This window comes from Dendropsophus ebraccatus, chromosome 3 (assembly GCF_027789765.1).
Source record: "Dendropsophus ebraccatus isolate aDenEbr1 chromosome 3, aDenEbr1.pat, whole genome shotgun sequence".
Lineage (NCBI taxonomy): Eukaryota > Metazoa > Chordata > Amphibia > Anura > Hylidae > Dendropsophus > Dendropsophus ebraccatus.
The window spans coordinates 184,414,122-184,440,315 of record NC_091456.1 but is presented as its reverse complement, the minus strand read 5'-3'; the positions used below and the strand labels follow the sequence as shown (position 1 = coordinate 184,440,315).

Below are 26,194 nucleotides of genomic sequence, written 5' to 3'. Positions count from 1 at the left end.
CATGTTATCCAGGAAGTGACACCACCATGTTATCCAGGAAGTGACATCACCATGTTATCCTGGAAGTGACACCACCATGTTATCCAGGAAGTGACATCACCATGTTATCCAGGAAGTGACACCACCATGTTATCCAGGAAGTGACATCACCATGTCATCCAGGAAGTGAAGCCTTGATGCAGTAGTAAGTGCAGGGAAAAAGCACTTTATGTGCATTTCCGGTAATAAGTGTATATTGGTGATTTGTATAACTTTTGAGGGGCAATACAATAGATTAATAAAAATTTTTTGCTGGACCTCTCCTTTAAATCTGGGGGATAAGAAGACAGTCACCACCCAGCTCTCTTTTATCATGTTCCTCAATGTCTGCAGTGTGGCCAATTATCCAATAAAATAAAAAAAGCCACTGCTATTACTGCCATGGGGGTGAGCTTGGTGTATACCAGTCCTCAGGCCTCACTAACAGGTCATGTTTTGAGGATTTCCCATACAAAGATCACCTGTGATAATACCTGATGAGTATAATTATATCACCTGTGATAAACTAAGGAAATCCTCAAACATGACCTGTTGGTGAGGCCTGAGGACTGGAATTGAGAAGCACTGGTGTATACAATGGTCAGGTAGGTGGTACCTATCACAGTAACATCCACACAATGCCAGGACACAAGGTCGCCAGCAAAACATTGCCCATCACACCGCCCCTGCCATCTTGGTCCCATAATGCATCCTGTTGCCATCTCTTCCCCAAGTGAGGCACACAACCATCCACATGGCAAAATAGTTTGCAGAGCAGACGCCTTCCGTCATTGCTCCAGTTTAGATACTTACATGCCCATGGCAGGCACTAAGAGGGGGGGGGGGGTACTCCGGCAAAAATCTCTCTTTCAGATCAACTGGTTTCAGAAAGTTATACAGATTAGTAAATTACTTCTATTTAAAAATATCCAGTCTTCCAGTACTTATCAGCTGCTGTATGTCCTGCAGGAATGGGTGAGGATTAGTTCCTGCTCTGGACAGTTCCTGACATGAACAGAGGTGGCAGCAGAGAGCACTGTGTCACACTGGAAAGAATACAACACTTCCTGCAGGACATACAGCAGCTGATAAGTACTGGAAGTTTGTTTTTTTTAGAAGAAAATTACAAATTTCTGTCAGTTGATTTTATTTATTTATTTTTTTTTTTTTTGTGAACTACCCCTTTAACATCTAAACCCTGCTGACTGCTCAACCCCACAATAAAGAGAAGACAGGATATCAGTGATCAGTCAGTTTATTCTCACGTTAGACGTCAACCTGCGTTTTTTGTCTTTTTTCTTCCTTTTTTTTTTATATCCCAATAACATTATGCCCAATACCAACATAAAAAAACCCACTGCACGTTCTTGTCTGCAGCCGCCTGGACACTGTTCTAGCAATTTCCAGGCATGCATTTGTTGCTTGACTCTCTTATGAACCTACAGGAATATTAACCCTTAATAAGCCAGAGCGCCGACAATGGCCAATCAACGGTTAACAGGCTCAGCTTGTCCGAGGTCTAGATGGTCGTAGCTCTTGCCTGGAGGATGGAGGCTCGGAGTTATCAAGCAACAAAATACATGTCTGCACCAGGTGCTGCAAGTGCCACAGGATCGCCACGTGAGCCCCCCGCCAGCACTTTACAGGAGGTGGAGAGAAGAAAGAAATCTGCCTGTATCCTGAGAGACCCGACGGCAATATTCTCACACCCAGGTAACAAAAAAAACAAAAAAAAAAAAACAGGAGTGGGGGTTGTGCAGCTACGCTGTTCTGACTGAGGAATGAAAAGCAGAGTGTCCATTAACGTAGGAATTTCAACGCTGTACAATAAAGGACGGCATCAGAGGCTCTTCTAGCCGTAGAGGTCGTCTTCTTCTTCAGTAAAGTGGCTCCCGCCTGCTCCACCTCCTGCTCCTTGGCTAGGACCGGCTCCTCCTTGGCCACCAGAAGGAAATCTAAGAAGAAATAGATGATGGTTACTCTATGGCAATGATTGGTAATGTAGAAAACACTGATGTAGGGCTGGGCGATCAAATTAATTTGATTAACCCCTTAAGGACAGAGCCAATTTCAATTTTTGCGCTTTTGTTTTTTCCTCCTTGTGTATAAAAGGCCATAGCACTTGCATTTTTCCACCTAGAAACCCACACGAACCCTTATTTTTTGCGCCACTAATTTTACTTTGCAATAACAGGCTGAATTTTTTCATAAAGTATACTACGAAACCAGGAAAAAATTTAATGTGTGGTGAAATTGAAAAAAAAAACACGCATTTTGTTTATTTGGGGGGGGGTATTTGTTTTTACGCCGTTCGCCCTGGGGTAAAACTGACTTGTTATATATGTTCCTTAAGTTGTTACGATTACAAGGATATGTAACATATATAACTTTTATATTACGAGATGGCCTGTAAAAAATTCAAACCATTGATAAATATATGTTTCTTAACCCCTTAGTGACCGCCGATACGGCTTTCTACGGCGGTCACTAATGGGCCTTATTCTGCTGCCATCAGCTTTTTACGGCGATGGCAGAGAATAAGGCTGCGGGGCCGGGACGGCCCCCACCCCATCCCCCCGGCTACCGGAGGTAGCTGAGGGGTTGGGGCAGTGTGTGAGGTCCGTCCCGGCCCCCCCCCCTTACCGACGATCGCCGCTATTAACGTTATAGCGGCGACCGTCGGTAAATGAGAGTACCGGTGCCGCCGCCACCTTTCATCTCCCCCCGCCGTGAATCTACGGCGGGGGGAGATGAAATAAGTATCCCCCAGACCTCAGATCAGCCCCCCCTAGTGCCCCGATAACTAACCCCCCTCCCCCGGCGGCCATCATTTCCAAGATGGCCGCCGCTATCGCTGTGAACCGACTAACGTCGGTTCACAGCGATTAAAAGGTTAAAATGAATGAAAGCCCCATGCTCTCCGCCACCGGAGGTAGCGGAGAGCATGGGGCAGTCATCGGGGACCCCCCTGTGGGGTCCCGGTACAAGCGATCAGCGGTATATACTATATACCGCTGATCGCTTGTGCCATGTGCTCCCGGCACTTTTTATCCCCTGTCACCATGAATGATTGGTGACAGGGGATAAAAAGTGATGTCCCCCCACCCCCCAAGTCGCCCCCCACCCCCCCCTGTCACCCCCGTCCCCCAGTCACCCTCCCTTCCCCATATACTCACCGGATCGACGGAGCTCCTTCCTCCTCGACGTCCTGGCTGGTTATGAAGTGCGCATGCGCTTCACAACCAGCCAACTCTGAAAATTTAAAGTGACAGAGACCAATTTGGTCTCTGTCACTGAACTATGATTACTGAGATAGAAAATATCACAATAATCATAGTAATACAGTGAAAATGAATATGTAAAGTACAAAAAGTGACAAACATACAAAAAAATAAAACACACACTTTTTATTATAGTAATAATTGCAGTTTACTCCCAAATTACCCCTAACCCCTCCCCAGATTACCCGTAACCACCGCACGTTGCCCGTAACCACCGCACGTTGTCCAGAACCACCGCACGTTGCCCGTAACCACCGCACGTTGCCCGTAACCACCGCACGTTGCCCGTAACCACCGCACGTTGCCCGTAACCACCGCACGTTGCCCGTAACCACCGCACGTTGCCCGTAACCACCGCAAATTGCCAGTGACCCCCTCCAGATTGCCCGTAACCACCCCAAATTACATGTACCCACCCCAGATTACCTATAAGCACTTCAGTTTATCAGTAACAATCCCAGATTGTCTGTAACCCTTCCAGGTTGCACATAACCCCCCCAGGTTCCCCGTAATCATGCCAGATTACATGTAACCCCCCCAGATTGCACGTAACCACTGCGCGTCGCCTCTGACCACGCCACGTCGCCTCTGACCACGCCACGTCGCCTCTGACCACGCCACGTCGCCTCTGACCACGCCACGTCGCCTCTGACCACGCCACGTCGCCTCTGACCACGCCACGTCGCCTCTGACCACGCCACGTCGCCTCTGACCACGCCACGTCGCCTCTGACCACGCCACGTCGCCTCTGACCACCGCACGTCGCCTCTGACCACCGCACGTCGCCTCTGACCACCGCACCTTGCCTCTGACCACCGCACCTTGCCTCTGACCACCCCAAATTGCCAATGACCCCCTCCAGATTGCGGTGCCCATGTCAGATTACAGGTACCCACCCCAGATTGCCTATAAGAACTTCAGTTTATCCGTAACCACCCCACATTGCCCGTAACCACCCCACGTTGCCCGTAACCACCCCAGATTGTCAGTAAGCACTGCAGGTTGCCCGTAACCACCCCAGATTGTCAGTAAGCACTGCAGGTTGCGCGTAACCACCCCACATTGCCCGTATCCACCTCAGATTGTCTGTAAGCATTGCAGGTTGCCCGTAACCAGCCAACGTTGCCTGTAACCACCCCAGATTGTCTGTAAGCATTGCAGGTTGCCCGTAACCACCCCACGTTGCCCGTATCCACCCCAGATTGTCTGTAAGCACTGCAGGTTGCCCGTTACCAGCCCACGTTGCCTGTAACCAGCCCACGTTGCCTGTAACCAGCCCACGTTGCCTGTAACCAGCCCACGTTGCCTGTAACCAGCCCACGTTGCCTGTAACCAGCCCACGTTGCCTGTAACCAGCCCACGTTGCCTGTAACCAGCCCACGTTGCCTGTAACCAGCCCACGTTGCCTGTAACCAGCCCACGTTGCCTGTAACCACAGCAGGTTGCCCGTGACCACCACACGTTGCCCATAACCACCACACATTGCCCGTAACCACCCCGCGTTGCCTGTAACCACCCCACGTTGCCTGTAACCACAGCAGGTTGCCCGTGACCACCCACATGTTGTCCATAACCACCCCAGATTACCTGTAACCACCTCAGGTTGCCCATAACCACCCCTGGTTGCCCGTAACCACCCCACATTACCTGTAATCTCATTTTTTTTATCTTATTTTAGTAACTGCGCTATTCTAATAACCATTACTAGCTGCGGTTTTGCTCCTGTAAATCGGCGCTCCTTCCCTTCTGAGCCCTGCTGTGTGCCCATACAGTGGTTTATGCCCACATATGGGGTACCGTTGTACTCAGGAGAACCTGCGTTACAGATTTTGGGGTACGTTTTCTCTCCTGTTCCTCGTCAAATTGAGAAATTTCAAACTAAACCAACATATTATTGGAAAAATTCGAGTTTTTCATTTTTACTGGCCAATTTTGAATACTTTCCTCTAATACCTGTGGGGTAAAAATGGTCACCACACCCCAAGATGAATTCTTTGAGGGGTGCTCTTTCCAAGATGTGGTGACTTTTGGGGGGAATCTATTCTGCTGACACTACAGGGGCTCTGCAAACGCACCTGGCGCTCAGAAACTTCTTCAGAAAAATCTGCACTGAAAATGCTACTTGGCGCTCCTTCCCTTCTGAGCCCGGCTGTGTGCCCATGCAGTGGTTTATGCCCACATATGGGGTACCATTGTACTCAGGAGAACCTGCTTTACATATATTGGGGTGACATTTCTCTCCTGTTCCTCGTGAAATTGAGAAATTTCAAACTAAAGGAACATATTATTGGAAAAATTCGAGTTTTTCATTTTTACTGTCTACTTTTGAATACTTTCCTCAAATACCTGTGGGGTCAAAATGCTCACCACACCCCAAAATAAATTCTATGAGGGGTGCACTTTCCAAAATGGAGTGACTTATGGCGAGATTTTACTCCGCTAGCACTACAGGGGCGCTGCAAACGCACCTGGCGCTCAGAAACTTCTTCAGCAAAATCTGCATTGAAAAAGCTAATTGGCGCTCCTTCCCTTTTGAGCCCTCCTGTGTGCCCATACAGTGGTTTACGCCCACATATGGGGTACCATTGTACTCAGGAGAACCTGCGTTACAAATTTTGTGGTACTTTTTTCCTCTTGTTCCTCGTGAAATTGAGAAATTTCAAACTAAAAGAACATAATATTGGAAAAATTCGAGTTTTTCATTTTTACTGTCTACTTTTGAATACTTTCCTCAAATACCTGTGGGGTCAAAATGGTCACCACACACCAAGATGTAGTCTTTGAGGGGTGTACTTTCCAAAATGGGGTGACTTATGGGGGGTTTTCTCTCTGCTGACACTACAGGGGCACTACAAACGCACCTGGCGCTCAGAAACTTCTTCAGCAAAATCTGCATTGGAAAAGCTAATTGGCGCTCCCTTCCTTCTGAGCCCTGCTGTGTGCCCATACAGTGGTTTACGCCCACATATGGGGTACCGTTGTACTCAAGAGAACCTGCATTACAAATTTTGGGGTGCTTTTTGTCTCATATTCCTTTTGAAAATGAGAAACTTTAATCTAAACGTATATATTATTGGAAAATTTAAATTTTCAATTTTTTTACTGCCTAATTGTGAATACTTTCCTTCAGCCCCTGTAGGGTTAAAATGCTCATTATACCCCTAGATTAATTCTTTAAGGTGTGTAGTTTCCAAAATGGGGTCACTTATGTGGGTTTTCAGGATACCAGACTTCTAAATCCATTTAAAAAAAGAAATGGTCCCTAAAAAAATCTGTTTCACGAAAATGTGATAATTTGCTGATAAATTTCTAAGCCCCATAACACCCTAAAAAAGTAAAATATGTTTACCAAATTATGCCAGAATAAAGAAGACATATTGGTAATGTGACTTAGTAACTAATTTATGTGCTACGACTTTCTTTTTTTAGAAGCAGAGAATTTCAAAGTTCATAAAATGCAAATTTTTTACATTTTTCATGATATTTTGATGTTTTTCACAAAAAACACACAAAGTAGTGACCAAATTTTGCCACTAACATAAAGTGCCATATGTCACGAAAAAACAATCTCAGAATCGCTAGCATACGTTAAAGCATCACTGAGCTATGAGAGCATAAAGTGAGACAGGTCAGATTTTGAAAAATTAGCCTGGTCATTAAGGCCCAAACTAGCTGCAGCACAAAGGGGTTAAAAATCGCTCCATTCCCAGGGTTATAGCGATCTCCGCCACTAGACACCAGGGAAGTGCTGCACTCGGTAATCGGATGCAGCTTTCAACTATGACAGCTGCATCTGATTACCTGATTAGCGGGCACGGCGATCGGACCGTGCCTGCTAATACCTGCGGTCCCGGGCTACATGAGGCACCCAGGATCGCGGCGGTTCAGAGCGGGGTCACCGCACGGCCCCGTTCTGAACGCCCTTACCGGCAATAGGGCATAAATATACGCCCTTTGTCTTTAAGGGGTAAATTTGCATAGATTGAGAATCAATTTAAATTCGATTTTCAAAGAAAAGAAAAGTGCTCTCGGACCTGCAGGGGGAACAGTGGCGCTCCGGGCAAGCTGCTCCTCCTGCAGGTCAGAGCAGGACCGCACGAAGCCCTCCACCTGCCTACATACACAATCGCTCCCAGCCCGCACCCGGACTTCTGCCACCCACTCCCAGCCCGCACCCGGACTTCTGCCACCCACTCCCAGCCCGCACCCGGAGGTCTGCCGCCCGCCCGCACCCAGAGGTCCGCCGCTTGCCCCCAGCCCGCACCCAGAGGTCCGCAGTCCGCCGCCAGCCCGCACCCGGAGGTCTGCTGCCGGCCACCATCTACAGAGATGCCTGAACGCACCTACAAAACAGGGAGCGGATCCAAGCACCGGAGACATGGAGCTGGTGCCCGCTTTATGGTGTGAGTAGTGTGCCTGTTACTGTGTGCATCCTCTACTACTACCCCAATACTGCTCTACTACCACCCCCAATACTACTCGTAATACTGCTCTACTACCACCCCCAATACTACTCCTAATACTGCTCTACTACCACCCCCAATACTACTCCTAATACTGCTCTACTACCACCCCCAATACTACTCCTAATACTGCTCTACTACCACCCCCAATACTGCTCTACTACCACCCCCAATACTGCTCTACAACCCCCCTCAATACTGCTCTACTACCACCCCCAATACTACTCGTAATACTGCTCTACTACTACCCCCAATACTACTCCTAATATCCCTCTACTACCACCCCCAATAGTGCTCTACAACCCCCCTTAATACTGCTCTACCACCCCCAATACTACTCGTAATACTGCTCTACTACCACCCCCAATACTACTCGTAATATTGCTCTACTACTACCCCCAATACTACTCCTAATACTGCTCTACTACTACCCCCAATACTACTCCTAATACTGCTCTACTACTACCCCCAATACTACTCGTAATATTGCTCTACTACCACCCCCAATACTACTCGCTCTACTACTACCCCCAATACTACTCCTAATACCGCTCTACTACCACCCCAATACTACTCGCTCTACTACTACCCCCAATACTACTCCTAATACCGCTCTACTACCACCCCAATACTGCTCCCACTACCATTGCTACTATTACCCCCCACTCCTGATACTACTACTACTCCCAAAACTGCTACTCCACTTATCTACTACTACACCCCTCATCTTCTATGCCAGCAATACTCTACACCAGGAACGGAGGACCTTCGGCCATCACGCTGTTGCAAAACTACAATACTCATCATGCCTGGACAGTGGAATTGTAGTTCTGCAACAGCTGGAGGGCTGAAGATTCCCCATTCCTGCTCTATATGAAAATTAAAGAGGTTTTGCTAAAGCCGAAGTTATCAATCAATGGATGTCCCACTGTTGCCCCTCCACCAATACCAAGAATTAATGCTAAGTGTCCGCTAGCAGCAGATACAGGAATAGGGAACCTTCGGCCCTCTAGCTGTTGCACAACCACAATTCCCATCATGCCTGGACAGCCAAAGCCAAGAGATGGGACATATATATAACTCCACAATATTAGCCACCACGAGGCACTGCTCAACTCACCTGAAACTACCAAAGCCACGGCTCTGCTGCAAAGTCTGTGCGAACATTTCGTATTTTCTGATGTCATTGTCGCTGACAGAACGGCGGGCAAAACGCATTGCTTCTTCAAAGTGATCCCTGCGGATTTCAGGTACAGGGTCATCTTCTTCCACTTCCTTCAGGTGAGAAGGACAATAAAAAAAAAAAAAAAAAAAAAAAAAAAAGGAAGAAGAAGAGGATCAGACACAAAACAAGAACAATCTAATAAAGAGAGGCGATCTACCAATTCCTTTCCGTACCATGGCTGATGGGTTTGTCTGTCTCTCCCGCTCTCTTCTGATCTCATTCTCAATGGATTCCCGGATGGCCAGCTTACAGGCCCGCTGACAGATCTCAGTCAGGTCAGCACCGGAGAAACCATTGGTCATCTTGGCCAGGAAGTCCAGATCCACATCCTACAATTCAGAGGTTGAGAGAGAAGTTGAGGGACATAAAATATAAAAAAAAAACACAGTGTAAACCCCAAAATCCCTACTTGCCTTGGCCACGGGAGACTTCCTCAGATTAGCCTTAAGGATAGCAATGCGGGACTTCTCATCTGGCAGTGGGATGTAGATGAGCTGATCCAGACGGCCAGGACGCAGGATGGCCGGGTCAATGATGTCGGGTCTGTTGGTGGCTCCAATGATGAAGACATTCTTTTTGGTAGACATTCCATCCATCTCGGTCAGGATTTGGTTGATGACTCTGTCAGCGGCTCCGCCACCATCGCCAATGTTTCCTCCACGGGCCTTGGCAATGGAGTCCAATTCATCAAAGAAGAGGACACAGGGAGCGGCCTGTCGAGCCTGCAGAACGAGAAACAAACATTACTGTGAGAAGGGCAGAAGAAATCTCCCGCAGGGTATATCAGATATGCGGTCACCGGCTCTTACCTTGTCAAAGATCTCTCTGACGTTGGCTTCAGACTCTCCGAACCACATGGTGAGCAGCTCAGGGCCTTTGATGGAGATAAAGTTGGCCTGGCATTCATTGGCAATAGCCTTGGCTAACAAGGTCTTACCGCATCCAGGTGGCCCGTAAAACAACACACCTTTAGATGGGGTCATACCGAACTTCAAGAACTTATCTGGATGTTCCACAGGATACTGAAACGATAAGGAGCCACAAGTCAGGACAATGAGAAGCTTATACCACAAGTACGTGCCACGGCCTCATCCTCCACCCCTGTACTGAATTATCCAGTCACCTTGCTGAACCTGCCCGCAAGGGCCGCACTGTAGTTTTTTGCTATTTTTTCCACTACGATTACGGATTATGAAAAGCAACGCAAGTAAAAACCAAAATTCTGCTTAAAAACAGAACATTGCTGCCTTAAAGGGAATGTGTCATGAGAAAATTACTTTTTGTATAAATAATGTTTTTATGTTTAATGTATTTTCTTTTAGGAATTTTTGGTCATTTTTTTCCAATTTTCTATCTATATTATAAGATAATACTGTGATCTTGCAGTTCTCATTCTCACCACTGGGACTACAACTAAGCTGAGACTTCCTGTTGTGTTTGTGGTAATAAGAGGAAGCTGCTGTAAAGTGATCTGTACAGCATTGCAGCGTCATGTGACACCAGTAGATAGAGGAGACAATAGCAGCTCCCTGTGGAATGGCCTCTTCACAGGTCACAGAGCGTGCTCAGTAATGTTTCACATTCATTTCAAGGGGACAGAGTCTGTCTATTGTCATCTATGTCCATGAGGCTTACTGTAAAACATGTCACTAAATGCTGTTAACAGCCCAGGCAAGATGGCCGCCCCCATAACAATGTACAAAAAGGGAAAAAATTTAAACAAAAAAATAGAAACAGATTAGAATAAAAGAACAAGTATCTGACTCTAATCAGTACAAAAAAAAAAAATCTAGGTGACACATTCCCTTTAAAAGTTGATCCATATGAGCCATTGGTTGTCAAAGTATCTGGGTCCTAAGCCCAGAATCCAGGAGGACATTTTTTGACATGTATCTGCCTCATTGACAGCTTTACCCACCTGTACCAGCTCCTGCAGCTCCCTCTTGACATCTTCTAAACCACCAATATCTTCCCAGGTGACCTGCGGCACTTCAACCACCGTCTCGCGCAGCGCTGATGGGTTGCTCTGACTAAGCGCCCACTATGAGATTAAAGAAACAATGTTACTCTTACACCCTAGAACAAACCACACAAAAGGAGAAGAATAAAATAAACCAGGTTCTCACATACCCTGAAGTCGTCCATAGTGACAGCCAATGAATTCATTACTTCAGCATCTATAGTTTCATCCTCCAAGTCGATGAGGTCCATCTTCTTGCGGATAGCCTGGAGTGCGGCCTCTGAGCACAGAGCAGCCAGATCGGCACCGACGTGACCGTGAGTCTCATTGGCGACCTACGTGACGAGAGGACGATGCAGGGTTAGCAATGACAACCATAGGCAACAGAAGAGTCTTCTAGTACACGTCTCTCACAAGTAACATTCCTTGACATCACTGTATATTGTCATGCGAAAAAGAAACTACACCCTATCTGAACTGTCACTTTATACCCAGTATATACCGACTGCTGACAGCAACCAACATTCATCCTGAAGATCCTAACCAATATAATGCCACGATCAATAGGGATAACGGCTTTTAAAGGGATAGTTCAGCCATTTTTATTATTTTTTTTAAATAAAGTTCCAGAGATTTGTAATTTACTGTTAAAAAAAATCTCCAGTCTTCCAGTACTTATCAGCTGCTGTATGTCCTGCATAAAGTGGTGTATTCTTTCTAGTCTGACACAGTGCTCTCTGCTGCCACCTCTTTCCATGAGCAGCAGCAAATCCCCATAGAAAACGTTTCCTGCTCTGGACAGTTCCTGACATGGACAGAGGTGGCAGCAGAGAGCGCTGTGTCACACTGGGAACAACTTGGCAATGCCCAGCACCACCTGTATAGTAGATAATGCACAGGACCTCTGCTGTAATAGGTCCCTTTCCCCCCATGGAATATTTCTCACCTGTTCTAGATCAACATCATCTGCCAATTTCATATTCTTCGTGTGAATCTGTAGGATTTCCAGTCTGCCGGTAGCATCAGGGATTCCAATGTCCACCTCTCTGTCGAAGCGGCCTGGAGGGGACGTCAAGAGTTAAAACAACCCGCTATGGGATGAGACTCTCCCTCATCCTGACCACCCTCACAGTCACAGCAGCCACTCTCACATGGCTCTTACCAAAGCGTCTAAGTGCTGGGTCTATGCTGTTGGGTCGGTTAGTGGCGGCCATGACTATGACGTGCGCCCTCTGTTTTAAGCCATCCATAAGTGTTAACAGCTGGGACACAATTCTGCGCTCGACTTCTCCGTGTGTCTATGGAAACGAGGAATAAACAGGCATAGTGATGACTACAATTGAAAAAAAAAAAAAAAGATTAATCACGATACATGGGAGATGGTACTACACATACCTTCTCTCTCTTGGGGGCAATGGCGTCCAGTTCATCAATGAAGATGATGGCGGGGGCGTTCTTCTCGGCTTCTTCAAAGGCTTTACGCAAGTTGCTCTCTGACTCTCCGGCTAATTTACTCATGATCTCAGGACCTGGGTACAAAGGTTGAGGCTGGGTTACACTTCCCATACAGCACGTGCCGAATAGGAAAAGCATAAAATAACGGCACTTTCCCCATCAATAAGGAAGAGAAGATCTCACCATTAATGAGGAAGAAGAACGCTCCGGTTTCATTAGCGACAGCTCGGGCGATGAGGGTTTTTCCAGTTCCTGGGGGTCCGTACAGCAAGATACCACGAGGCGGCTGCGTTACCAGACAGGAAACATATCAGATACTGTAGGACACAGAACACACTGACACGTCTCATCGGGGTCTCAGACTTACCTTCACACCAATAGCCTTGAAGAGTGCCGGGTGTCTGAGCGGGAGCTCCACCATCTCCTTGATCTGGGCCAGCTGCTTCCTGCAGCCCCCAATGTCGTCGTAACCCACTTCATTCAGAGACTCCTCCTCGTCCTGAGAGAACAATGCATCTCGTAAGTACATGGTGAAGACATCGCTAGAGGTCAGGTGGATATTACAGGCCAGGGGCTCCTACCTCCCGTTTAATAGGCTCTCCTTCACAGTGGATTACAGTATCGGGGGCCACAATACAATATGGGCTGGGATCTGTCTCCACCACCTTGAATTCCACCGCACGCATGCCTCCACGCACCAGGAAAATGTCACCTGGAAGACAAGACTACTAGTCACAAGCTGTTCTGTCAACAACCAAGTCCGAGATATTGCACATAGACAATAGGCACGTCTAGCCCTGCAATGCTGAACGATTAGGATAACGATCCTTAAACTTTATCAAAGGGGTCGTAAAAAAATAAATTCTTTAAAACCAAACCTGTAATTTACTTCTATTAAAAAATCTCCAGTCTTCCGATACTTATCAGCTGCTGTATGTCCTGCAGGAAGTGGTGTATTCTTTCCAGTCTGACACAGTGCTCTCTGCTGCCACCTCTGTCCATGGCAGGTACTGTCCAGAGCAGCAGCAAATCCCTATAGAAAACCTCTCCTGCCCTCTAGACTAGAAAGAATAGACTACTTCCTGCAGGACATACAGCAGCTGATAAGTACTGGAAGACTGGAGATTTTTAAGTAAAATACAAGTCTATGGCGTTTTATGGCACCAGCTCTTTTTTTTTTTTTTTTTTTTTTTTTTTTAAAAAGGATGTTTTGGTGAACAACTCTCTCAGCATGCAATCTCACCGTCATCAACTCTACTTGACTTTTTTTTTTTTTTTTTAATGCTACCGTTACATGGTGACTGTCCATGCAACATAGGATCACAATGTTACGCTGCTATATCACCAACTGATCAGAGTTGCCGTGTAATTATCAAGTTACCATGACACAACAGCCCAGACCTGGCTTTCCAAACATTTAAAGGGGGATTCCACTGAAACATAACTTTTGATATGTTGCTGCCCATGATGAGACTAATAATTCCTTCCATACTTGTTATTATCTATTCAGTCTCCTTCCTCCAGATCTCATCTGCTGCATTCTGCTGAAGAAACAAAATCTCTGAGTCTGTTTCCGCCTCCTCCTCCCCCCTTCCCTTCTGAGACAGCTAATGTAAACAAGTCCCTGACTGGACCTCAGAATAACTCTCCCAGCATTACAAAGAAGCTACAATGTTGCAGATACAGCCATCCAGGGACTCTCAGAAGGGGAGGGAGAGAGGGAAAATAAATATCACAGATTTTTGTGGGATTGTTTTTTGTTTTTTTTTGCAGAAAGCAGCAGCTGAGAACTGGGGGAAGGAGACTGAATAGATAATAACAAGTATGAAAGGAATTATTAGTCTCATCATGGGCAGCAACATATCAAAAGTTATGTATGAGTGGAATACCCCTTTAAGACTGATGAACCATGGCCTCGTAACATACATTGTATCAGGTATAAAAAGACAGATATTTAAGCTGTAAATGAAAGATATTCTCTCTAAATTTACGTCGGCCGGTAAATGCTTCCAACAACCGACCAATTTAGCGCTTGGGTCACTGACTGTTCAGGTCATCTACAATCATTATAGGAAACCCGCTACTAAGCCCCATAGAAAGCAGCTGTCATTGGTGTGACGCCGTCTGAGCACATAACCAGAGGTGCGCACTACAAGTCTATACCTTTTCTGATGGGTCTGTAAGCTTCTAGGAAGTAAGGCTTCAGATAGACTTCAAACAGGTTACCGGTGATGCCCTCCACCGTGTCATCTATAGGCAGGACATGGATCCGCTTTCCATACTTCACATCTGGACAGGGCTGAATGCTGCACAAACAAAATGAGCAGGTTATATACAGGGGGATCAGGTTATATGCTATCTGCACAGCGGCTCTGCATTCTGTATGGTCATCTGACGTAACTTTATAACAGCTTAGTCAAGTTGTATAGGGGAATATCAGACAAAGTTTCCTGGCCGATTGCTGCCAGAATGGTGACCGTAAATGCAGCTCCTCAAGGGTTCAAAAGGAGTTCATGGCGTAATGCTGCAAATCTGAAGGTGTCAGATGAGGAATTGCCATGGACTTCACCCCCTATGATTGATTTATTATTATACCTATCCTACCATATGTATTACAGCGACCAGTCTAATGGCCAGAACTATAGGCCTATAAGATGCTATGCACATAATACATGGATCATCTTACAGTCATCTGCATCAGCCCTGGTTAGAAACAACAACAAACAGTGAAACCATTCGGAAAAGCCAATATTATCCCTAGCCCTGCCTTCTGTATACTGAGCCGACAGCCGGGAGGGAGGAACGCAGCACAAGGTTCATCCTACACAAACACAGGCCGACCATAAATCCCCACCATGACACCAATGAATGTGACCTTTCCCACAGGGCAGAGGCCAGCAGGATTCTTACAAGTGCGGCTGCTATACATGGCGTTCCATGTCACAGGCTGATATTACCCAAGGTGTATAAGGGAGAAGAGGGGCTCCCAGTACATATACCCGCACACAACAGGGAGAAGAGGGGCTCCAGTACATATACCCGCACACAACAGGGAGAAGAGGGGCTCCAGTACATATACCTGCACACAACAGGGAGAAGAGGGGCTCCAGTACATATACCCGCACACAACAGGGAGAAGAGGGGCTCCCAGTACATATACCCGCACACAACAGGGAGAAGAGGGGCTCCAGTACATATACCTGCACACGACAGGGAAAATGGCTGAATGACTGATATCACAGAATCTGCTCAGATAGGAGAAGGAAGGATCAAAGATTACAGTCTATCTGGCATACTACAAAGGAACATGGGTGATTGGGGGCTATACTCAACAGATCCCCATGCACAGTGCTGGTTATACCAAAAAGATCACTAGGAATAGCGGCGTCTGCCAATAAACAACATTGCCAGACTGAGTTGCGACACTAAAGTGATAGGGGATTAGGCCGTCACAAGGAAGGGTTAAACAGCAACGTGACCTCCAAGCAGCACAAAGGGCAGGAGTGCTCAGAGCGCTCAGCGGAGATGACACCACATACGTATATATGTTGCAGTGAAATGATAGAATCAGGGAATTGATCAAATCCTGGGAAATGATGGGATGAGCTCTATCATTTCCCCCTGTGACATAGAATTCGCTTACCGTATCGCCTCTCTGCTCCACCCAGCTGCTCTGCTCCCCGTTCCACTTGTTTCCCCTTCTATGCGCCTCCTGCTCCCCTGGCTTGTCCGCTCCGCTCCCCAACCGCCCCCGCCACTATACGCCTGCTAAAAGGTGTGCCGCTCTGCTCCTCCTTCCGCTCGTTTTCCCTGCTACACGCCTCCTGCTCCCCCAGCCTGTCCGCTCCCTGTACGACTGCCGTGAGTTGTGCCGCTCTGCTCCCCGTCCGCCCGGCAACATGCCTTCTGCTCCCCCGGCCCGTCTGCTCTGCTCCCTGTCCGCCCCAACGCCATATGCCTGCCGGGAGGTGTGCCGCTCTGCTCCCCTGTATGCCTCCGCTGCCGTATGCCTGCCCGGAGTTCACGTCCACCACTGCTGCCATATGGCTGCCGGGGAGGTGCGTCGCTCTGCTCCCTCTGTCCGGCTCTATGTTTGGTGGCGGAGCCGGACGACTCATTTTCCTGGAAGGGGTCAGGCATTTGATCAAATCCCTAGGGAAATGGAACGGTGCATTCATTCCATCATTTCCCAGAATTCAACCGATCCCTGGATTCTATCATTTCACTGCAACATATAGCTATACAAGAGCCGCCACCACTTACATATATACGTATATATGAGCCGCCACCACTTACATATATACGTATATATGAGCCGCCACCACTTACATATATACGTATATAGGAGCCGCCACCACTTACATATATACGTATATAGGAGCCGCCACCACTTACATATATACGTATATAGGAGCCGCCACCACTTACATATATACGTATATAGGAGCCGCCACCACTTTGTTATATACGTATATATGAGCCGCCACCACTTACATATATACGTATATATAGGAGCCACCACCACTTAGTTATATACGTATATATGAGCTGCCACCACTTACATATATACGTATATAGGAGCCGCCACCACTTTGTTATATACGTATATATGAGCCGCCGCCACTTACATATACACGTGTATATGAGCCGCCGCCACTTACATATACACGTGTATATGAGCCGCCGCCACTTACATATACACGTGTATATGAGCCGCCACCACTCACCTTATTACATCTCCAAGCCGCACCCGCAGGTTGTTACGTACAACCCTGTTCATACGGATCTTCTCATCTGAACAGGTGTCGTCTGACAGAACAATGCAGACGGCTTCCCTCCTCTTCTTTCCCTTCAGAAGCACAGTGTCTCCTCGGAACAGCTGAAGCTCGTCCATTTTGCCCTGTAATAACCATCACCCCACAGTTATACACCAGGCTTATATACTTGTCCTTACTACGTATAGAACACAGAGGAGGACTATTAGAGGATACTCAGTAATACATCTGCTGGCGAGCGGCACACACATACATACTACAATAAGACCAGAGGAAATGGCCGGGGTACCTGGGACAGGGAGACCACGCTGTTGTCTTCATTGATCGCCTCATCTACAATCAATCGATTTGGTCGGCTCTTCTGCTTAAGAATTGCAGTGGATAAGTCATCGCCTTTAGATCTGCCGGGGAAGAAGAAGATGATCAGACAATTACCCAGAATACACCCCAATACCAGACTATACTCACACTCTGTCGGGGTAGGGAACTATGGTTCTCTAGCTGTTGTAAAACTACAACTCCCATCATGCCTGGACAACTTTGGCTGCCCAGGCATGATTGGAGTTGTAGTTTTGCAACAGCTGGAGGGCCGAAGGTTCCCTACCGCTGGTCTATGGTATGTTCTAGCAATGTTTAGATGTGCCATAAAGCAGTGGATGTGGAAGTATATGTTGCTGCTGTGCCATTCACTCGCAGACCATGTGATCAGCGGCGATACAGGCACTCCGACCCCCAAGGGTAACCTTTCATGAAAGAGTATACACATTATAGGTGGTGGACAATTCTGGGATTACGGCCATTGCTAACCCAAGCCTGTACAACAGGAATGAATCATTGCTACTGGTGTTTACAGCCCGGATCCCCACTGATCACTGGGACAATAGTCCTGTACCCCCCCCCCCCCCCCATCAGCTGTGTCTGTCCTGCTACGTGACGGCGCCTTGAGATACAATGTTACAGGATGCTGTGTGGAGCCATGACACTACAGTCACCGCATCCACCACACTGTACCCTACACCTAGCAGCATGGGCCACAGGGTGGGAGGTATTGTCTGGCTATTCAGAGCCTCTCTCTACTGCAGGGCATGATAGGAATTGCAGTTCCTTGTGTTTTTTTTTTTTTTTTACAGCTTAGCCCTATTGGGTAATATCCTTCTTTATACTGGTTGATGTGTCAAATCCACAGCAGACAGATGAAGGGGTTAAAAGGGGTTGTTCACCAATTTTTTTTCCTTTCAAATCCACTGGTCCTAGCAAGTGCCATTTGTAATTTACGTCTATCAAAAAGTCTCCAGTCTTCCAGTACTTATCAGCTGCTGTATGTCCTGCAGGACACAGCCTGACACAGTGCTCTCTGCTGCCACCTCTGTCCATGTCAGGAACTGTCCAGAGCAGTTGCAAATCCCCATAGAAAACCTCTCCTGCTCTGGACAGTTCCTGACATGGACAGAGGTGGCAGCAGAGAGCACTGTGTCAGACTGGAAAGAATACACCACTTCATGTAGGACATACAGCAGCTGATAAGTACTGGAAGACTGCAGATTTTTTTTTTATAGAAGTAAGTTACAAATCTCTGGTACCAGTTGATTTCAAAGAATTTTTTTATTTTTTTGAACTTTTCCTTTAACAAGCCAAAAAAATAAATAAAATCTCAAATACTTTAAACCCTCTTTTCCATACCGAAGTACGAAAGGACGCTTCTAGAGATACTCAGGGACCCCACCACCACCGCCCTGTTCTGAGGAGAGTCTAAACTTCAAATCCCAGCATGCCTTGGGGCTGGGTCAGGAAGCCATCTTGAGTCACATGGGCTGTGTCACAGCTGTGTAGTAGGACACTAGCCGGCCTCCGGCACCATGATAGTAGGAAATGATGGGAGCGGTAAGAGGCGTCCGCCATGTTTCGCAGCCACTCGCTGATGTAGATGTACGGAGAGACAATGTGGGAGAGCGGCGATAGACAGCAGGGGACAGCGGCAATAACGCTGCCGTCAGCAGCTCCGGGCGGCAGGGGCTGACCTTGGCTTTGTCTGCCCTGGCAGGGGTGGTGAGGATGCTGAGAGCCGTCATGGAGGGGGAAGGGGGAGGTTACTTCTGTTTCTTTACAATTTGGTGACAGAAATGAAAGTGAAGGCTGAGGAGACGCCTCTGTACCCGGCCGCTCCCAGAGGAGACGGGACAGACGTTATACGATAGACAGGACTCCACCTGGCAACGTAACCCGAGAGGCCACAATACACAGGGATTACCTGTCAGCACACAAAGGAGGCAGCCGCTGAGAGGCTGAAGGGTTAACGGCCAGACACGTGTGATGTACATGAGGATGAGCAGGATGGGAGCTCCTGTCCATGGCTATTAAAGGGCTACGTCCCAAATCAACTGATGCCACAAAGGGACAGAGATTTGTAAATTACTTCCAGTACTTATCAGCTGCTGTATGACCTGCAGTCTGGAAAGCAGGAGAGGTTTTCTATGAGGATTCGCTGCTGCTCTGGACAGTTCCTGACGTGGACAGAGGTGGCAGCAGAATGGAAAGAATACACCACGTTCTGCAGGACATACAGCGGCTGATAAGTACTGAAAGACTGAAGATTTTTTTTAATAGAAGTAAATTACAAATCTCTAGCACCAGTTCATTTGAAAGACTTCTTTTGTTTGGTGAACTACCCCTTTAACTACAGTCTCACTGCCATGCCGCCTCATGAAGTCATCAGTTCCTGGTGACATCATCGCCCTCTTTTTACCTAAATTGATATTTTTTAATTTTACTTATTTTTTTTATTACTTCAAATTGTTATCCCTGCTGTTAAGATGTCACTGAAGACATTTACAGGGTTAAAAGGTTATAGCCATGTCATAAGGTGATGGCAGCCCGCCAAGGAGCGCCCCCCCCCCCTACATAATACTCAAATCGAAGAACAGAGCGGCCAATGATTCTCAGGGGAATTATGTAATGCTCCTCTCCACCTGTGGTGGCGCTGCAGTGCCTGGCTGTGTGATGTTTTGATGATGACCGGACTTCATACAGATAGAGTGGAGACCGGGCTGAGCTGTAGGACCATGGAGGGGACTTCCAGTACTTGCCCCTTTTACAACTTTCATTTTCTGTAACTTGGTAGTCCTGGAAAACCCCTCTAAGAACAAGTCCTGACTACTCAGCATCCTCCATCCAATGTCCCTGGCAATGATAGCAGCCCGAAGGCGCCACCTAGTGAGCCCACAGAGTTATGCATCCCCTGTGTCATAAGGCGCCGTGTAACCAGGAGACACAAGGAGAGGCCGGATACACGGACGCAGGAAACCTGAGCAGTCAGTCAGTCTCCATCTACAGGATATCAGCAACGGATGATGGAGCACAAAACTACAACTCCCAGCAGGCACTGGTGGGAGCCTCACACACTGTGGGGGGGGGGGGGGGGGGGGGGGGGGAGACAGGCACTGGTGGGAACCTCGCACACTGGGGGGGGGGGGGGAGACAGGCACTGGTGGGAACCTCGCACACTGGGGGGGGAACAGGCACTGGTGGAAACTTCACACACTGGGGGGGGGGGGGGAACAGGCACTGGTGGAAACTTCACACACTGGGGGGGGGGAACAGGCACTGGTGGAAACTTCACACACTGGGGGGGGGGGGAACAGGCACTGGTGGAAACTTCACACACTGGGGGGGGGGGGGGGAACAGGCACTGGTGGAAACTTCACACACTGGGGGGGGGGAACAGGCACTGGTGGAAACTTCACACACTGGGGGGGGGGGGAACAGGCACTGGTGGGAACCTCGCACACTGGGGGGGGAACAGGCACTGGTGGAAACTTCACACACTGGGGGGGGAACAGGCACTGGTGGAAACTTCACACACTGGGGGGGGGGGGGGGAGACAGGCACTGGTGGGAACCTCGCACACTAGGGGGGGGGGGGGGACAGGCACTGGTGGAAACTTCACACACTGGGGGGGGGGGGGGGAGACAGGCACTGGTGGGAACCTCGCACACTAGGGGGGGGGGGGAGACAGGCACTGGTGGGAACCTCACACACGGGGGGGGGGGGGGGGGGGAGGGGGAGACAGGCACTGGTGGGAACCTCGCACACTGGGGGGGGGAGACAGGCACTGGTGGGAACCTCACACACTGGGGGGGGGGGGGGGCTGCAGGCACTGGTGGGAACCTCACACACTGGGGGGGGGGGAGACAGGCACTGGTGGGAACCTCACACACTGGGGGGGGGGGCTGCAGGCACTGGTGGGAACCTCACACACTGGGGGGGGGGGGGGGGGCTGCAGGCACTGGTGGGAACCTCACACACTGGGGGGGGGGGGCTGCAGGCACTGGTGGGAACCTCACACACTGGGGGGGGGGGCTGCAGGCACTGGTGGGAACCTCGCACACTGGGGGGGGGGGGGGGGGGGTTTGGGGAGACAGGCACTGGTGGAAACCTCGCACACTGGGAGGGGGGGGGGGGGGGGGGAAACAGGCACTGGTGGGAACCTCACACACGTTTGGGCAGGCACTGGTGGGAACCTCACACACTGGGGGGCCAGGCACTGGTGGCCATCACACATATACAGCAGACAACCATCTGTGACCAATGGAATGTTGGTTTTTGACTTTCAGGACAGATTTAAAAGATTTTTCTGCATTCGCTGCCGGGACCACATGGCACTGTGAGAGGGATCGGCGCAGCCTGGTGCCGCATGGAGAAGAAAGCCACTTCCTGGCACTGCATAAAATGGGGATCGGCACAGCCTGGCACTGCGCAGGAGGAGGAGGGATGGGCACAGCCTGGCACTGCTCAAGAGGAGGAGGAATTGGTACAGCCTGGCACTGCTCAAGAGCAGGAGGGATTGGTACAGGCTGGCACTGCTCAAGAGGAGGAGGGATTGGTACAGGCTGGCACTGCTCAAGAGGAGGAGGGATTGGTACAGGCTGGCACTGCTCAAGAGGAGGAGGGATTGGTACAGGCTGGCACTGCTCAAGAGGAGGAGGGATTGGTACAGGCTGGCACTGCTCAAGAGGAGGAGGGATTGGTACAGGCTGGCACTGCTCAAGAGGAGGGATGGGCACAGCCTGGCACTGCTCAAGAGGAGGAGGGATTGGTACAGCCTGGCACTGCTCAAGAGGAGGAGGGATTGGTACAGCCTGGCACTGCTCAAGAGGAGGAGGGATTGGTACAGCCTGGCACTGCTCAAGAGGAGGAGGGATTGGTACAGCCTGGCACTGCTCAGGAGGAAGAGGGATGGATGGGCACAGCCTGGCACTGCTCAGGAGGAGGAGGGATCGGCACAGCCTGGCACTGCTCAGTAGGAGGAGGGATCGGCACAGCCTGGCACTGCTCAGTAGGAGGAGGGATCGGTATAGCCTGGCACTGCTCAGGAGGAGGGATCGGTATAGCCTGGCACTGCTCAGGAGGAGGAGGAGGGATCGGCACAGCCTGGCACTGCTCAGGAGGATGAGGAGGGATCGGTATAGCCTGGCACTGCTCAGGAGGAGGGATCGGTATAGCCTGGCACTGCTCAGGAGGAGGAGGAGGAGGAGGGATCGGTATAGCCTGGCACTGCTCAGGAGGAGGAGGAGGAGGGATCGGTATAGCCTGGCACTGCTCAGGAGGAGGGATGGGCACAGCCTGGCATTGCTCAGGAGGAGGGATAGGTATAGAGTGGCACTGCTCAGGAGGAGGAGGGATGGGCACAGCCTGGCACTGCTCAGGAGGAGGGATCGGTATAGCCTGGCACTGCGCAGGAGGAGGGATGGGCACAGCCTGGCATTGCTCAGGAGGAGGGATCGATATAGAGTGGCACTGCTCAGGAGGAGGAGGGATGGGCACAGCCTGGCACTGCTCAGGAGGAGGGATCGGTACAGCCTGGCATTGCTCAGGAGGAGGGATCGGCATAGAGTGGCACTGCTCAGGAGGAGGGATCGGCACAGCCTGGCACTGCTCAGGAGGAGGGATTGGTATAGCCTGGCACTGCTCAGGAGGAGGAGGGATCGGCACAGCCTGGCACTGCTCAGGAGGAGGAGGGATCGGTATAGCCTGGCACTGCTCAGGAGGAGGGAACGGTATAGCCTGGCACTGCGCAGGAGGAGGGAACGGTATAGCCTGGCACTGCGCAGGAGGAGGGAACGGTATAGCCTGGCACTGCGCAGGAGGAGGGATCGGTATAGAGTGGCACTGCTCAGGAGGAGGAGGGATGGGCACAGCCTGGCACTGCTCAGGAGGAGGGATCGGTACAGCCTGGCATTGCTCAGGAGGAGGGATCGGCATAGAGTGGCACTGCTCAGGAGGAGGAGGGATGGGCACAGCCTGGCACTGCTCAGGAGGAGGGATGGGCACAGCCTGGCATTGCTCAGGAGGAGGGATCGGTACAGCCTGGCATTGCTCAGGAGGAGGGATCAGTATAGAGTGGCACTGCTCAGGAGGAGGAGGAGGGATGGGCACAGCCTGGCACTGCTCAGGAGGAGGAGGGATGGGCACAGCCTGGCATTGCTCAGGAGGAGGGATCGGTACAGCCTGGCATTGCTCAGGAGGAGGGATCAGTATAGAGTGGCACTGCTCAGGAGGAGGAGGAGGGATGGGCACAGCCTGGCACTGCTCAGGAGGAGGAGGGCTCGGTACTAATCTATGTAAGAACAGAAGCTATGTGTAATATAATACAGTGGTACCTTGGTTTAAGAGCGTTTTGCAAGAAGAGCTCACAGTTCTTCAAAATTGTGACTTGGTTTAAGAGCATTGCTTTGGTTTAAGAGCTCCTGGTATTGGGTGGGAGCGTGAGTGGGGGAGGGGCATGGCCTGCATAGCGGGGTCTGCAGCACAGTACTCTGACCCAGGAAGTCTCTCACCTTCCAATTTATAGCAGATCCACTTCAGGCTGGGGCTTGCATCAGGGGACAGGACTGTGGGGGTAATCTCTTTATAGCTTTAACCCCTCTCTCCCCGGACAGAGAGTGCTGCTATACTGTGTCCACATCTGCCCTGCTCATTTCTTCATGCTCCCTGCAGTCTATCAGTCCTTGTGTTTCCCATCCTCTCCAGCTATACACACTGCTGCTATAATGTGCCTGCACTCACACTCAGCTATACACACTGCTGTTTCCCATATACACACACTGTTTCCCATATACACACTGCTGTTTCCATATACACACACTGTTTCCCATACACTCAGCTATACACACTGCTGCTATAATGTGCCTGCACTCACACTCAGCTATACACACTGCTGCTATAATGTGCCTGCACTCACACTCAGCTATACACACTGCTGCTATAATGTGCCTGCACTCACACTCAGCTATACACACTGCTGCTATAATGTGCCTGCACTCACACTCAGCTATACACACTGCTGTTATAATGATTATAAAATGATTTTTGGGGTGTGGAACCAATTGTCTACATTTCTATGATTTCTTATGGGAAAATTTGCTTTGGTATAAGAGTGGATTTGGATTACAAGCGCGATCCCGGAACGAATTATACTCGTAATCCAAGGCACCACTGTATATACCTATGCCATGAGGTAAGATCCCCGCCAGCTCCTCCCTCTATAGCACACAGCTGTATAACAATGAGCAGTGTGGCCCCCGGGGGCCCCATCCGTAGTCTCTTACACACAGGAGAGGTGCCGGTCCCCGCAGAGTGCGCCCCCAGGCGGTGGGAGGCCGCGGTGTGTCCGGGGGGTTGGGGCCTGCATGACACAGCAGGATGCGGGCAGCCACAGGCCGGGATTACCGGTCCGCGCCGCCGGGCTCAGGCCTCACCCGTGACCAGAGCGGCCGCTTACCGTCCCCACCTCCCGGGATGAGTCAGGAGAACAGGCCCCGGCCTTCCCTCCCCGCCGCTGACAAGCAAGGCCTACCGGCGCCGCTCACTTACTCTGATCCGGAAGCCATCCTCAGTGTCCGGGCCGTGCGCCCCGCCGCCGCTGACCAGCTGGATGGTGACGAGTCCCGGGATTCTTGCTCGCGCTGGCTGCTCCGCCCCCTGACTCCGGTACACGCTGGCGGTGAACGTTCAGGCGCCCGGTGTCTCTCACTGTGTGACTGACTGCGGCGGGGGGAGGAGCTTGCGGCACGGCAAAGAGCTGCGTCATTCACCGGCAACGCGCATGCGTGCCCGCTCCGTGGCCAATCAAAGGTTGCCAAAGACAGAGGGGGAGGAGACGAGAGACGGGTCACGTGACAGAAAGCCCGCCCCACGCGTCCTACCTGGTGACCGCCTTCCATTGGATGACTGCGCTGTTACTTGCATCGGCGAAAAAGAGCTGCCTAGCAACAGGCACTCCGCCGCCGCTGATTGGCTGAGAATAATGCTAAGGGGCGGGGCAAAGTGTGCGTTTCAGAATAGAAGGTTGTGAAAGCAAATTCTGTGGTTGGAGGAAGCTGTTATCTGGCTGAACGTGATTGGCTGAGGCGCCTGACAATTAAATATTGGCTGGATTAGCTGTCAATCAAAGCGGCAGCCATACATCAGTGCTGTAATTGACTAGTCATGGTCGTGTCTGGGCCTATGTATAAAAGATTTCTATATGGAGCTGTTCTAGTATATACATGTGTAATAGTGAGCTTACCCTCTAATTACAGCACTGTTAACCCTCACACTCCTGGCAGGGATAGAAATATATAGGGGCAGATCTGTCTGTTGCCCATAGCAACCTATCACTTGAATATGAAATGAAAGCAGCCCTGTGATTGGTTGCCGTAGTCAAATATAATTTATAAATAAAGTATTGCCCATAGCAACCAGTCATAGCGGGATACAATATGAAAGCAGCCCTGTGATTGTTTGCCGTAGTCAAATAGAAATATATGGAAGGAAACCGTGCAAATTTAAAAAAGTCTGTTGCCCATAGCAACCAGCCATAGCGCGATACAATATAAAAGCTGTGCTGTGATTGGTTGCTATGGGCAACGGCAGTTTATTCATTTAAAATTGTTCCGCCGCAATGGACGATTACCATAAAGCAAGACTGCGCCGGCGTTGTCCACACTTTGGGGTTTTTACATGTAAATCTATAAGAAAAG

General features: G+C 49.7%; 1 protein-coding gene across 1 annotated transcript; it reads right to left on the bottom strand.

The window, feature by feature from the left end:
- Window positions 1-1,255: 1,255 nt before the first annotated feature.
- VCP (valosin containing protein) lies at window positions 1,256-25,268 on the bottom strand. Its single transcript, XM_069963319.1, has 17 exons — window positions 25,047-25,268; window positions 17,467-17,578; window positions 17,130-17,302; window positions 14,566-14,708; window positions 12,984-13,114; window positions 12,770-12,901; window positions 12,586-12,688; window positions 12,343-12,476; window positions 12,110-12,245; window positions 11,894-12,006; window positions 11,118-11,282; window positions 10,906-11,028; window positions 9,797-10,009; window positions 9,401-9,709; window positions 9,161-9,316; window positions 8,883-9,037; window positions 1,256-1,973 (listed from the first exon to the last, which is right to left on the bottom strand). The coding sequence occupies exons 1-17, from the start codon at window positions 25,061-25,063 to the stop codon at window positions 1,871-1,873; spliced, it is 2,418 nt and encodes an 805-aa protein (XP_069819420.1). The 5' UTR covers window positions 25,064-25,268; the 3' UTR covers window positions 1,256-1,870.
- Window positions 25,269-26,194: the final 926 nt, after the last annotated feature.